Raw genomic sequence first — 14,566 nt, forward strand, 5'->3', positions numbered from 1 at the left:
CGGGGCTTGAACTCACGAGCCAGGATATCATGACCTGAGCTGAAGTTGGACACTCAACCGACTGAGCCACCCAGGCACCCCAAGGCAATTTTACTTTATATTTTTGGAGTCACCACCATGATGTTTCATGAAAACAAGCACTGCCATGAGGTTAGTTGAAATTACCACTGTATTCACCTGTTATCATTTCTTTCCAAGCAATCAAGTTGAAGAAACATTTCCACTGCTTAAAGAGATACCTGCCAACTATATTATTCAGCTCTCCCAATGGGATTTTCCCTTAGTAAATCTGCTACTCGGGTATCTGCTATGCGTGTGGATTCAAAAGTGGACGATCATTTAATGCAAGGGACTGCGAAAAGCAAGTTGGAACCAGTGACTCAGTTATTTCAAAACATCAAGAAAATAAGATTAGAAAACACAAGCCAAGAAAACTTTACAAGAAGTAAAGAGATTGGCACAGGATCTCTTTCAGAGAAAACCTTGGGTTCTGTAGTATATGTTAAAGAAAATGATGGAATAGAAATGACAGATGTGGAATGAAGTTATTTGTACATTCTGCCAAAGAAATTGCTTTTACTAAGAGAGCATGTTGAATGAGAACTTAACCGTATTAGGAAAACCTAACAAAATGAAGGATGATGATTGCTTATTTTTCACTATTTATGAATCACCTTAGACTGCACTTTTTTGATACATATTCAAGACAGTTGTTTTAGGGGAAAAAAACTTTTCAAAATTCAAAGCAAAATTCTCTGGTATTCTATCCTTGTCAAAAATCAGAATTTCTGATTAACAGTATTTAAATGGTACTAAAAGATTTTAATTATAATGTTTCTCTAACAAGTGATCAAAAAACAGTGCCTGAACAATTTGACATCTGTATTTCATATTATTTCTAGTGTACCAATTTTTTAATATTTCAAGTTTGGGATTTTGCTTTAGGGGACTTTATCTTACTGCAGTTTTGCATTTCTGTTCTGTAAAAGATCACTTCACATAAACCCTGCAAAAGACCAGTAAATTACATATCTTGAGAAGCATTTCACATTTTAAATCATCCTTTTAAAACTATTTTTCCCCACATTGAATTCATTTCAGAGTTACAAAATAGTTATTTCCAAGTCTAATGGTTTATCTTATAGATACTACCATTTTATACCACCAATATTTAATGTAAGAAAAATAGTATTGTGTTAAAAAATTCTTGGTTTTGGATGGAACTGGAGAGTGTGATGCTAAGTGAAATAAGCCATACAGAGAAAGACAGATACCATATGGTTTCACTCTTATGTGGATCCTGAGAAACTTAACAGAAACCCATGGGGGAGAGGAAGAAAAAAAAAAAAAAGGTTAGAGTGAAAGAGAGCCAAAGCATAAGAGACTCTTAAAAACTGAAAACAAACTGAGGGTTGATGGGGGGTGGGAGGGAGTGGAGGATGGGTGATGGGTATTGAGGAGGGCACCTTTTGGGATGAGCACTGGGTGTTGTATGGAAACCAATTTGACAATAAACTTCATATATTGAAAAAATAAATAAATAAACCTAATATATTGATAAAAAAATTGTTTTATATGCATCAGTTTGCCATTCTTATAGAAATGTCTAGTAGTTTGAGACAGCAGTATTGTCCCAAGTATTGTTAGATGAAAGTAAAACCATTTTGTGTTGACATATAGTGACCTTGTAACTATTTATATTACGTATGTATGTATGTTTTGAACATTTTCCTGTACTTTAAAATTTACTGGCTATCTCTAATGGCTAATTGTGAGAAATTTCCTTAGTATTCATAAAAACAAAGATGAAAAACCATCTTCTTTCAGGGGAAACTATTTTATAAATCAGAAAAATACAAATATATTGTAGGGAATATTGATCCTAGAGTTAAATAAAATTGTTGAATTGGACATAAGCCAATAAGACACTGCTTTTTATCATTTACAGAACATAATTCTTTGGGAGAGGAAAAAAACATAGTCATTCATTTGTTCACCTAACTTGGCATTATGTTTCTTGGTGGGGATATAGTAGTGAATAAAATAGCCACCATCTTCATAGTGCTTACTGTCTACCAGGGAAGATAGAGTATCAGACAGTAATTCTATAAGATGCATATTATGATGTACCATGAAGAAAAAGTAAAATGTTCAGAAGGACAGGAGACTTAACACATAAACTTGATTTTTAATTGTTGGAACTAGGAAGTTTTCATAGCTTTTGCAGTGACATGGTTGTCTAAGTAACATGATGGTGATGGTTGAAATCTTGAGAAGGGTTAAAGTCCAAATGAAGTTTAGCAGGAAAGAGTGATGGTTTGAAAGTGGAGGAAAAAGAAACGATTTCTAGCTAAAGAGACTACATGCATGGAGGTTCCTTAGGGAAAACCTCAGGAGCATGGTTTGGGGACATAACTCAGCTTCCAAGGCAAGTAGTCATTTATATGTATGAAACTAAAAATACAACTTTTGAAGTTGTACACAGAAATGGCATTTAAAGCCTTGGGAATGAATGAAATTGCTTAAGGTGAATGTATAATGTGAGTAAAGTCCTGAGAACTCCAACATTTAGGAGCTAGTCAGCACAAGGGAACTAGCAAAGGAACTGAGGAACTGGCATTGAGGATGGTGGAAAACCAAGACAAGGTAATGTCAAGATTGCCCACAGTAGTCATTAAGGTGGAGGTAGTCAACTGCAAGGTTAGACAAGGATTGGATCGGGGGCGCCTGGGTGGCGCAGTCGGTTAAGCGTCCGACTTCAGCCAGGTCACGATCTCGCGGTCCGTGAGTTCGAGCCCCGCAAGTTCGAGCCCCGCGTCGGGCTCTGGGCTGATGGCTCGGAGCCTGGAGCCTGTTTCCGATTCTGTGTCTCCCTCTCTCTCTGCTCCTCCCCCGTTCATGCTCTGCCTCTCTCTGTCCCAAAAATAAACGTTGAAAAAAAATTTTTTTTTAAAAAAAATTGTTGAGACAAGGATTGGATCTAGCAACGTGAAATGTCACAATGACCTTAGCAAAATCACTTTTTTTTTTTTTAACAGGGGCTTGGCTCAGATATTTACAGCCTTGTTTTTCATCTCCATGAATGTCCAACAGGATATTTGATAGTCATGGTGATGCTGAATGTGGGATGATTTTTCATTGTGCATGATGCCTCATGCATTGCATGATATCAAATATAGTAGCTCACTCAAGTCATTGAGACAATAAAAATGCTAACATTAATCACCCTCATTGAGAACCACTGCTGCTAAGATACCAAAAAACTGGAATCCTCAAATCCAACCTAAGCCATAGTTTTAGACAAGGGAAATCCACAAAGACTTCCTGGAAGAGGTAAAATGGAACAAGCTTAATAAGGATAACAACCTCACTTAGGTGTTTTGGGAGAATTCTACAAGTGGAATCCTAAAGTGAGTACTTTTCAGAGTTCTGCCACTTCTAATAAGATAGTAAACTTCCCATAAAAAAAAAAACGTAGTTCAGCAGAAATAAGGATGTTTAGGAGACTTTAAATTCAACATATCCATAAAATACGGTGTCTAAACCTATTATGTATTGCATCTAATGATGTTGTCATGGATGCTAATAATAAAAGCTTTCACTTATTGAGCTAGTGTGTGATCTCTTAGTTGGGATTCCCTAGAAACTGCCTGAGACAGGAATTCAGATGCATGTGATTTTTGAGAGTGTGCTCTTTAGAAAAAGCATATAAGGGAGTGAAGGAAGCAAGACAGGGAAATAGGAGTCAGCTGAGGATGAGGGCTCAGATAAATTCTTGGCCTGATCCACAGGATGCTTTGGAAGGATCTGACTGTACAGCTGTTCCATTACCCATTTTGAGGCAAAGGGTGGCACTATTGTGCCCCATACTAGTCAGACCTTGATTGCTACCACAAAGCCCAAGGGGGAGGCTGGAGGAGCAGGGAGGTAGCATGAATCACTAACGTGTCTCTGGACACAACAGCTCCTACACTCACAGCAGCTGGAGAATGCATGGGGGCACTAACAGTCTTTAGTACAGTGTCAGACACCTAACATATATTATTTTCCTTTTATTTTGAAACAATCTCAAATTTACAGAAAAGTTGCTAGTACAAAGGCCTTCCGTCTCCCCACAACCATTTGAAAATAAGTAGCTGACCTCATTCTTCATCAGCCCTGAATACATTTTTAATGATTTAAAGAGATTTATTTATTCTTTATTTCTATGTTTTAATAGAAATATAATTGGCATATGACATTGGGTTAGTTTTAGGTGTACAACATAATGATTTTATATATGTATATACCGCAAAACAACACAATAAGTTAACATCCATCAAATTTTTTTCTTGTGATGAAAAATTTTAAGATCTACTCTCAGCACCTTGTAAACACATTAATACAATATTGTTAACTATAGACACCATGCTGTACATTAGATCCCCAGGACTTACTTATAAATGGAAGTTTATACCTTTGACCACCCTGACCCATTTCACCACCCCCCACCCCCCACTCAAAAGCACTTTTGACAGAATGGGGACAGAAGAAATATTGGAAGTTGATTATGAATGGGAAGTAAGCAACTGGATATGTAGCAAGTCCTTGAAGCTCTGCTCTTTTAAAGGGAAGTAGACAGGATGAAAGGTGGAAAAAGAAGTGGGGTCAGTGGAGGATTGTTATGATGAAGCAGAGTTCATGTTTGGGTGTCAGTGGAAGAAGGTTCCAGTGGAGGTGAAGTAGGAGAAGGGTTAAGAATAACCAAAGGACACAACCACCTCAGTAGGAAATAAAGGGAAAAAAATTATCATCTCAGATTTGAGAGAAATGAAATTTAGGAAGGATGTAATATAAGCAAAGGGAAACAGTATTGTGTGGCTATTTTTAATAAAATTCCTAGAGGGACTAACTGAACAAAATCCATTCCATCTGCGTAATACAAGAAAGAGGAACTTCAACAATGGGCAATGATAAATGAGCCATTTGTCTTTATTGTAGCTTTTTAAAAAAAATTGTAGCTTTTTATGGAGCCCTGTGAAGCATCACCAAATTGTGAACCCTGGATGCTGCTTATTCCAAGATGCAGGCTTAGGCAGTTTCTATTCTAAATGAAAATTTTCATTTCTGTGGAAGATTGAAAAAGACCACAAATTCTTTGGGCTCCTCTTATGAAGAGGTGAGGTCCATTGCTCCATCCCTTGTCTCTGGCCTGTCTTTGTTGTTGCTTTGGCTAACATAAGGTGGCTGAAGTGTCTCTTCCAAGGGTAGGCGTGAATTGAGGTGCCCCAGCAGCCAGTAAACACCAGTTGCCAGGGTGTGAATAAGAGCATCCTGGACCTCCCAGTTCAGCCAACCCTGGATGAATAAAGCCCTGGTGAAACCGTATAAATGTTAGAAATAAAAAATCGTGTTAAGCCACTGATGTTTGAGTCAGTTATTATGCAGCAATAGTTAAATGAAACTTTGGCTTGCCGGAGGAATTGCCCATCTGGCTGAGCCACAAGAATTTTCTTGCCAACTGCACTTAGGGTCACCGCAGATAAGTAACATTCATTAGCCTAAGTGTGTATTTTCTGACCCACTCCTTCCCAGCAGTTTCCATCTCTGTATTGGGAATACCAGCGTTTATTCCTTTAAATGCAATTTGTCTTTTAAAACTGATTTTAGTTTTCTCGCCTTCCAAGTGGAATTATGTGCTCTTTGGACTGTGAGGAGATACGGAAAGACCTGGAGCAATGACTGCACATTCAGTAGGCATCTGCTGGTGCTCTGGCCTGGCCTGGCCTGGCATGCGACCTGACTGCTCTGGCTTCCTGGCGTCCTCCCTCTGGCCTCGCTCTGCGAATGCCCCCTCCAACCTGACACAGCCGCCCTGTCCTACCTTCGCCCTGGGTGACCATTAGCTCTGCGCTGTCACGTGGGGGAACTCCATCCGAACTGCGGGCGCTGTGACTTTCCATTGGAACGTATCCCCATCTCTAATCTGGTTTAGCGCCAGCTGGTCGACTCTGTCGAGAGCCCCTCGGGCACCCGCAGCCAGACACCAAAGAATGAGAAGGAAGGGGTCCCGGCGTGGCCCCGCCTCCTCTCGGCGCTTCCGCCGCCCAGCCTTCCTCTGGCCCAGTGGGCAGTGGGCGGGGCTGGCCGCGCGCGCAGCCTGACGGGCCGTGGATCCTCGCACGCGTCCTTCTCCTGTGGGAGCCGGCGTGCGCCGTGCGCGCGACTGGAAGAAGCAGGTGAGCTAAGCTGTAAGTGCAGTTCGGGGGCGCTGGGGCGGGCGGCCTTTTGGGTGTGAGTGGTGGGTGAACACCGGGGACTCTAAGGCCAGGCCGCCGAGGCCGGTGCTGTACACGCCGTGGTTTTCGCTCACCGCTTGGGACGACCTAACTCCACGGTTAGGAACAGCTTATCCCCAACGCAGGAGGGTAAAAAACTAAAACGTTTGGGTGCCAGGTGTGTGCGTTCCCACAGAGAGCCAAGAAAGCGAAATAAAACATGCCACCGTCGTGAGACTCTGGGTCAGTTATGTACTGTCAAAGATGTGGCAAAATAACAGGTGTTTTGAAGGAGCTGGGCCTACATAGGAGGATAGATGGAATTGTTATCTTTTGCTTTCTGTTCAGTGTTGAAAAGCATGTTTGTAATGCAAAATGGTGGTATCAAAGCGTCCCCCTAGAATATGGAAATAAGGTTGTTGTCTGGGGGAAAACTATAAAATGTAAAGAAACATTTTAGGGAGGCCTGGGTGGCTCAGTCTGCTTCTCAGACTTTGGCTCAGGTCATGATCACACAGTTGGTGAGTTTGAGCCCAGCCTGGGTCTCTGTACCGATAGCTCAGAGCCTGGAGCCTGCTTTGGAGTCTTGTGTCTCCGTCTCTCTGCCCCTCCCCCACTCGCCCTCTATCTCAAAAATAAGCAAACATTTTTAAAAAAGAAAAGAAACATTTTACCAGACCTTCAAGGCTGATCTGTTACTGAACCATTGAATAAAAAGAGATTCACCGGTCCCAGATGAATCCAAGCCTCCTCTAGGAGAAAGAGGATATCCTGGCTTTAACAGGATCTCTCCAGAGCCCAGAAGTTGGGAAGGTGGTTTCCACAAGGCACATTCCATCAGACATTGAAACTCTTCTTCAGGTTTGTCTTCATTTATTTCCTTTGAGTACTCTGTTGTAGAGTTGTTAAAGACTAACAATAAAGCTAAAAGGCAAGCAAAGCAACTGATACGTTAGAAAAATTTTGATTAAATAACCGAGAATCAAGAGCTAGAAAATGCAATTAAACTTTCTTTTTCTCAATTAACTTGTTTCTCTTCCATTTTTAAAAGCATGCTGATCCCATTTTCAATGAAGAATTGCTTCCAGTTACTTTGTAACCTCAAGGTCCCAACAGCTGGCTTTAAAGACACAGTAAAAAGTGGGCTTATTTTACAATCGATTTCTAATGATGTTTATCAAAATCTGGCTGTAGAAGACTGGATCCATGACCATGTGAATCTAGAGGGCAAGCCGGTTCTTTTCCTTTGGAGAAATTCTCCCTCTGTTGTAATAGGTAGACATCAGAATCCTTGGCAGGAATGCAACCTGAATCTGATGAGAGAAGAAGGTATAAAACTGGCTCGGAGAAGAAGTGGAGGAGGAACAGTCTATCATGATATGGGTAATATCAATTTGACTTTTTTTACAACCAAAAAAAAGTACAATAGGATGGAGAATTTAAAATTAGTTGTGAGAGCTCTGAATGCTATCCAACCCCAGCTGGATGTGCAGGCCACCAAAAGATGTGACCTTTTACTTGATGGACAGTTTAAAATCTCAGGAACAGCTTCTAAGATTGGCCGGACTACTGCTTATCACCATTGCACTTTATTATGTAGTACCAATAGGACCTTCTTGTCATCTTTGCTGAAGAGCCCTTACCAAGGGATCAAGAGCAATGCCACTGCTAGCATACCTTCCGTAGTAAAAAATCTTTTGGAAAAAGATCCCACTCTGACCTGTGAAGTACTGATGAATGCTATTGCTGCAGAATATGCTGCTTACCATCAAATTGATAATCATATTAACCTAATAAACCCAACAGATGAGACACTGTTTCCCGGAATAAATAATAAAGCCAAAGAACTACAGACCTGGGAGTGGATATATGGCAAAACTCCAAAGTTTAGTATAAACACTTCCTTTAATGTATTATATGGACAGTCATATTTGGAAATTAAAATAGTCATAGACATAAAGAATGGAAGAATTGAAATCTGTAATATTGAAGCACCTGATCATTGGTTGCCACTGGAAATATGTGACAAATTAAAAGCAGGTTTTATTGGCAGTAAGTTTTGCCCAATTGAAACTACTATGCTAACAAGTATACTACATAAAACATGTCCTAAAGATGATGATCTACATAGTAAATGGAATATTCTCTGTGAAAAAATTAAGGGAATAATGTGATTCCAAATAAATTTCTTAATGGTTTTAATGATAATAAAATGTTTACTTTGTATGTCTTTTTTTTTTTTTAAAGTAATCTCTACACCCAGCATGGGGCTTGAATTCACAACCCTGAGATCAAGTTGCACGCTGTTATCGACTGAGCCAGCTAGGCACCTTCATTGTATGTCTCTTAAAAAAAACGTAGTCTCTTTCAGTAACTATTCCTCATTAGGAAGTGTCACCTAGTCCATATTTTCTATTTTCTGGCCTATAGATATGTTATCTCTTTCTTCATTGCTTTTTATTTATTTTTTTTAACCTAGCACAGATAGGTATTTCTGCTCCTTCCTGTTACCACCATGGAGATGTATACTTTATTTGACAGTGATCTCAGAATTAGTTTTCTTACCTCTAGGGAATACAACCCAGGCTTCCTGTCACCTCTGATACCTTAAATTCTAAACTTCTTCCTTTTAATCATACAGTTGACCTTGAACAATGGGTTTGAACTGCATGGGTCCAATTATATGTAGATTTTTTTTTTACAGTGTTATAAACATGTTCTTTCCCTTACGATTTTTTTTAAAAAAAATTTTTTTAGCATTTATTTTTTTATTTGAGAGAGACAGAGCATGAGCAGGAGAGGGGCAGAGAGAGAGGGAGACAAAATCCAAAGCAGGTCTAGGCTCTGAGCTGTCAGCACAGAGCCTAATGGGGGGCTTGAACCCACGAACAATGAGATCATGACCTGAGCTGAAGTCAGATGCTTAGCCAGTTGAGCCACCCAGGCACCTGCCTTATGATTTTTAAATAACATTTTTTCTAGCTTACTTCAAGAACACAGTACATAATACAAAATATGTGTTGATGGTTATTAATAAGGCTTCTGGTCAGCAGGCTACTAGTTAAGTTTTGGGGAAGTCCGAAGTTATATGTGGATTTTCAACTGTGCCACGGTCAGTACCTCTAACCCCCATGTTATTCAAGTGTCTTATCCTCCATCCTCTCCCATTAAAGAGGAGCCCACTGCACTTTTCTAACCCCTTAACTCTCCAAATCTCTTGCTTCCTCTCCCTTCCTACCCAACCCTGAATTCTTTCATGTATACTGTCCTTTCTTATCAGCATTCTCATTTGCTTTTCTCTCTTGACCTATGTGGCCATTTTTTAAAATTATTTTTCTTCCAACAACTGATTTTTTACTCCTATGATACCCAGATAGCAGGCAAAGCTGGAGGAAAATTCATGTAATCATGCAGATTAACCCAATTTAATATTTGCAGTTTCCAACTTATATTTATTCTCTATTGGCGTCAGGTTCAATTCCTCTCCATTGACTCCCTCATTCTTCAAAGGCCTTAATCACAAATGTTTCCTCTTAAGTTCAGAGCTCCACTGCTCTTGTCACAAACCTTGACTCCTAATTTGACAGTGGAAGCCTTCATAAATGAGTTCCTTCAGTACCCCATGTCTTCTCAACAATTGTCCTTCATTCTCAACTCCTTTTCCTTAAGGCTAACCCCTGTAATTGTACCTGGATCTTTGTCCTTTCCAACCTGTTTGGGCCTTGTACAATCAAAAAATTATCTTCTTTATCTTGCATTTTCTCTCTCCATTTTTACTGGATCCTTACCCAGAGTGAATGAACATGCTCATGTCTCTTCTTTCCCCTAAACCCCTGCTCAAGTTTTGTTCTGTCTCTATCTCTTCAGTGCCAAACTTCTTCAGGGTAAAATCACTGCCAACACTTTGTGTCTCTACAGTTCATTCATATATTTCTCTTATTTCCACAGTATTTACTGTGTGCTTTTTGAGTGCCTACTGTGTCCCAGGTACTTTGTAGTTGCTGGATGTTCATAGTGAGTAAGATACAGATACGACCTCAAGAATTGACAGTTTAGTGTAATGGCTTTTCAAACTTGTTAAAAACTAGAGTAAAAAATATATATATTGTGTACCAGCACAGATATTACCTATACGTAACAAGTTTTACAATGCAATGTTTATCCTATACTATTTATTTGATATTTTATATTCAATTTTATGTCAGCTTTTAAAAACTGATTTTATGACCCATTAGTAGTTAAAGACCTGAGTGTAAAAAACTCAAGCCTAATAGGAAATGTAGACAGACAAATCAGTGTACAATTATAAAACAAACAAACAAAAGCCCAGGTAGCTATAATAGAGACTACCTAGCTAGACCTATCAAGGAGAGGACATTGAAACAGAGACCTGAAGAATGAGAAGAAAGCAGCCATGCACAGGGGAGTGGGGAGGAGAGTATTCCAAGTTTTATCAATTATCTATTGCTAACAAACCATTCCAAAACTTAGTGTCTTAAAAAACATTTATTTTATTCACAAATCTACAATTTGAGTTGAGCTTTGATGGGGATAGCTCATATGATCCAGTAGGATTAGCTAGGACAGCTTAAGGGGCTGGAAATACCTACTTCAAGATGGCTCACATGGCTGGCAAATTGGTGCTGGCAGTTGGCTGGGAGCTCAGCTGGGGCTGTGAGTTGAGGGCTTCAATTTCTTTCTACTTGGGCCTAATCAAGCCTGCCTGGACTTCCTCACAACATGGTAGCTGGATTTCCAGAACAAGTGACTCAAGCCCAACAGAAACTCTTTCCTTTTATGACCTAGTCTTGGAAGTAACACAGTATCACTTCTGTAGTCCCATGTGCATCCAAATTCAAGGGGAGAGAACATCAGTAACCACCTCTCCATGGGAGGAATCTCAAAGTCACTCTAAAAATCACTGCTGGCATTAAAAAAGGGGAGGCAGGAAAAAAAAAAGGTGGGGGGAGGCAGGGTAGCCCCTGGGTTGCTTGGTAAGTTAAACATCTGACTTGATTTCAGCTCAGGTTATAACCTCACAGTGCGTGAGCTGGAGCCTTGCATCAGGCTCAGCGCTGGCAGCACAGAGTCTGCTTGGGATTCTATCTCCCTCTCTCTGCCCCTACCCCGCTTGTGCACGCATATGCGCTCTTTCTCTCAAACATTCTAAAAAATTACTGCTGGGTCTGGGAGATGTTACTGAAACCATTTTTGTAAAGTATAATCTGCGACACAGAACAGTATACAGGAAGGCCCTAAAGCAGGTAAAAGATTTTTTCTTAAGTTTTACTTAAGAGAGAGAGAGCATGAGTAGGGGAAGGGCAGAAAGAGGGAAAAAGAATCCCAAGAAGGCTCTGTGCTGGCAGTGATGCAGGGCTTGAACTCATGAACTGTGAGATCATGACCTGAGCCAAAATCAAGAGTTGGACACTTAACCAACTGAGCCACGCAGGCACCCCCACAGCTAGGTTTTTAATGGTGTCAAAGGAAGTATAGAAAAATTGAAGTGTGGGAACATGAGGAGAATGGAGCAAGACAAAGCTGGAGAGAAAAAGAGACCAGATTATGTAGGGACTGATAGCCCGAGGTAGAGAAAGATTTTAAGTGCAATGATACTGCAGTTCTTATAAAGACTATTCTGTCTGCTTTGTGGAGAATGGACTGGAGTGAGGGAAGATAGGAAGCAAAAAGCCATTTGGAAGACTACTGTAGGAATCCCAGCAGAGGTGATGCTGGCAATGGCCATGGAAAGATACTGACACAGTGTTCAACACTTGTCAAAAATTAAGGATGATGTCCATTTTCAGGGCAAGGTTTAATTTGGATTCTTTTTAAAGGGAAACAATAAAGCAGTATATGTTAGTTTGCTAGGGTGGCCACAAAAAATACCACAGATTGGGTGGCTTAAACGATAGAAATATATTTTCTCATAGTTCTGGAGGCTAGCAAGTCCAAGATCAAGGTGTTGATGGGTTTGGTATCTCCTGGAGCCTCTCTCCTTGGCTCACAGATGGCTGCCTTCTTGCTGTGTCCTCACATAGCCTTTCTGTTACCAGAGAGAGGACCAGTTCCAAAGTCACCACTCAAAAGCCAACACTCAAGTGACAGGCATTGGTGGAAAAGGAAAGGCTGCTTTATTCAGGAAGTTGGCAACCTGGGAAAATGGCGGACTAACATCTCAAAGACCCATCTTCCCTGTCCAAGGGAAGCAGGAGAATTTTTAAAAGGGAAGGCACAGGGAATGGTAAGGGGACTATGTTCAAGAGAAGTTGGTGCTCACCAGTTAATCATCTGTCCATGCAAGTTTTCCCGATTCTTCTGCTTTACCAATAATCAAGGCTCCTAGGTGTCTCTCAGTAAAGGATGCCCCTGAAGTCCAACAAGCCACATCCTGGCAAGGCAATCCCAACTCCTACCCCTGTACCAGGAATCAAGGCTTCCAGATGTCTCTTACTGAGGATACTATGGTCAGTGGCAGCTGTTTTCGAGTATAGTCATGTCTTATCTTCCAGAAAGTCTGGTTCTTTGTTCCTCAAGGTCAGCGGTCTGCAGGATCTCAAGGGAAGTAGGTTAGTACTGCTACAGAGATTTTGGTCAGCAAGCAAGGAGTGAATAAGCTTGAAGCAAGTTAACCCTTAAGACCAATAGGAATGCTGTTACATTTCCTCTGAGTGTGTATATCTGTGTCAAAATTTCCACTTCTTATAAGGACACCAATCTTACTGGAAGAGGGTCCACTCTAACGACATCATTTTAGCTTTGTAACTCTTTGAAGACCTTACCTCCAAATACAGTTACAATCTGATGTACTAGAAGTTAGGATTTAATATGAATTGAGCTCTTATGAGTTCTCTTCATGTAACTGAGTGGGTCCAGATCTCATCTTTCCTTCTTTCCTTCTTTCTCTTTCTCTTCTCTCTCTCTCTCTCTCTTGAGAAGAGAAGGAGCAGGAGTGGACACAGGGATTTTCCTGCAACTGGTTCTCTCAAAGTGGAAGTGGAGTAAGTGAAGGGGATTTTACTTTTCTTTTTTTTTAATTTTTAATGTTTTATTTTATTTATTTTTAAGAGACAGCACAGAAGCAGGGAAGGGACAAGAGAGAGGGAGACAGAAGATCCGAAGTGGGCTATGCACTGACAGCAGCAAGCCCAATGTAGGGCTTGAACTCCTGAACTGCAAGATCATGACCTGAGCCGAAGTCCAACGCTCAACGGACTGAGCCACCCAGGCGTCCTGGATTTTACTTTTCAAGTGGCTCCTGGGACAAACACAATTGGCAGTCTAACTGTTCTTCATTTGAGGCAGGTTTCATAGGCAGGTCCTTCTGTTCTTTTGCAGCAATATTAAATAGCAAGTAAACAATTTTGAAGAGATTTCTCTGGGCATATTTTTTAAGCTGCAACATGTGAAAGTTCTTTTCTTTTAATGTTTATTTATTTTTGAGAGAGAGAGTGAGAGAGAGAGAGAGAGAGAGAGAGAGACAGACAGGGTGTGAGTGGGAGAGGGTCAGAGAGAGAGGGAGACACAGAATCCAAAGCAGGCTCCAGGCTCTGAGCTGTCAGCACAGAGCCCGACGCGGGGCTTGAACTCATGAACGGTGAGATCATGACCTGAGCTAAAGTCGGACGCTCAACCGACTAAGCTATCCAGGCACCCCGTGAAAGTTATTTTCTAAGAAAGGTATAAAAATCTTGATATGATGTGCTTCGGTGCAATAAAGCACTCATGATTTTCTGATACCATTTGTTTCTCAAGAGCAAGGATATCATCAGGTGAAAGTTTTTAGGGGCTTCAAGTTCCAAAAGGGACATTTAATAGGTATCACCTGGAATAGAAAAGGTATGTTTTGCAGCTAGAGTCCACAGAACTTTCTGATCGTTTCCACCTGGAGATAAAAGAGAATGAGGAATCAAGAATGACTTCTAGATTTATTTGAGCAATTGGATGTATGGGAGTAAACAGGGAGTAGAGGAGTGTGTATCCAAAGTTCAGTTGCAACATCCTTTACAGTAAAACCTTGTTTTGCGAGCATAATTCGTTCCAGAAACATGCTTGTAATCCAAAGCATTTGTATACCAAATTTCCCCATAAGAAATAATGAAAACTCAGGTAATTCATTCCACAACCCAAAAATACTCATATAAAAATGATTACAATACTGTAACATAATGTAAAATAATAAAATGCAAAATATAAAGAAAAATAAATTAACCTGCACTTACCTCTGAAAACCTTCGTGGCTGCTGTGAGGGAGACAAGAGAGAGTAGGGTTATTGTGTAGGACGACTTTCACTATCACTAACAGAACC

At 40.5% G+C, this 14,566-nt stretch overlaps 2 protein-coding genes across 4 annotated transcripts in view; both read left to right on the plus strand.

Annotated features, from left to right (window-relative positions):
• The window catches only part of CUNH2orf15 (chromosome unknown C2orf15 homolog), a 14,870-nt gene extending 13,667 nt beyond the window's left edge, over window positions 1-1,203 (plus strand). For both annotated transcript variants that reach the window (XM_040454006.1, XM_040454005.1), the window contains one exon: window positions 199-1,203. In XM_040454006.1, the coding sequence (XP_040309940.1) occupies window positions 268-543 (276 nt within the window). In that variant the 5' untranslated portion in view covers window positions 199-267 and the 3' untranslated portion in view covers window positions 544-1,203. The remainder of the gene's footprint in view (window positions 1-198) is intronic.
• Window positions 1,204-6,113: 4,910 nt separating this feature from the next.
• LIPT1 (lipoyltransferase 1) lies at window positions 6,114-8,483 on the plus strand. Of its 2 annotated transcripts, none has more exons than XM_040454002.1 (2): window positions 6,114-6,218; window positions 7,309-8,483. In XM_040454002.1, exon 2 carries the CDS (start codon window positions 7,310-7,312, stop codon window positions 8,429-8,431), a length of 1,122 nt encoding a protein of 373 aa, XP_040309936.1. In that variant the 5' UTR covers window positions 6,114-6,218; window position 7,309; the 3' UTR covers window positions 8,432-8,483. The 2 variants fall into 2 exon arrangements, with proteins under 2 accessions (XP_040309936.1, XP_040309937.1); XM_040454003.1 differs by having other exon boundaries at window positions 6,147-6,230.
• The last annotated feature ends 6,083 nt before the right edge of the window (window positions 8,484-14,566 follow it).

Source organism: Herpailurus yagouaroundi, unplaced genomic scaffold (assembly GCF_014898765.1).
Source record: "Herpailurus yagouaroundi ecotype Mexico unplaced genomic scaffold, PumYag 210, whole genome shotgun sequence".
In the NCBI taxonomy this organism is placed as follows: Eukaryota; Metazoa; Chordata; class Mammalia; order Carnivora; family Felidae; genus Herpailurus; species Herpailurus yagouaroundi.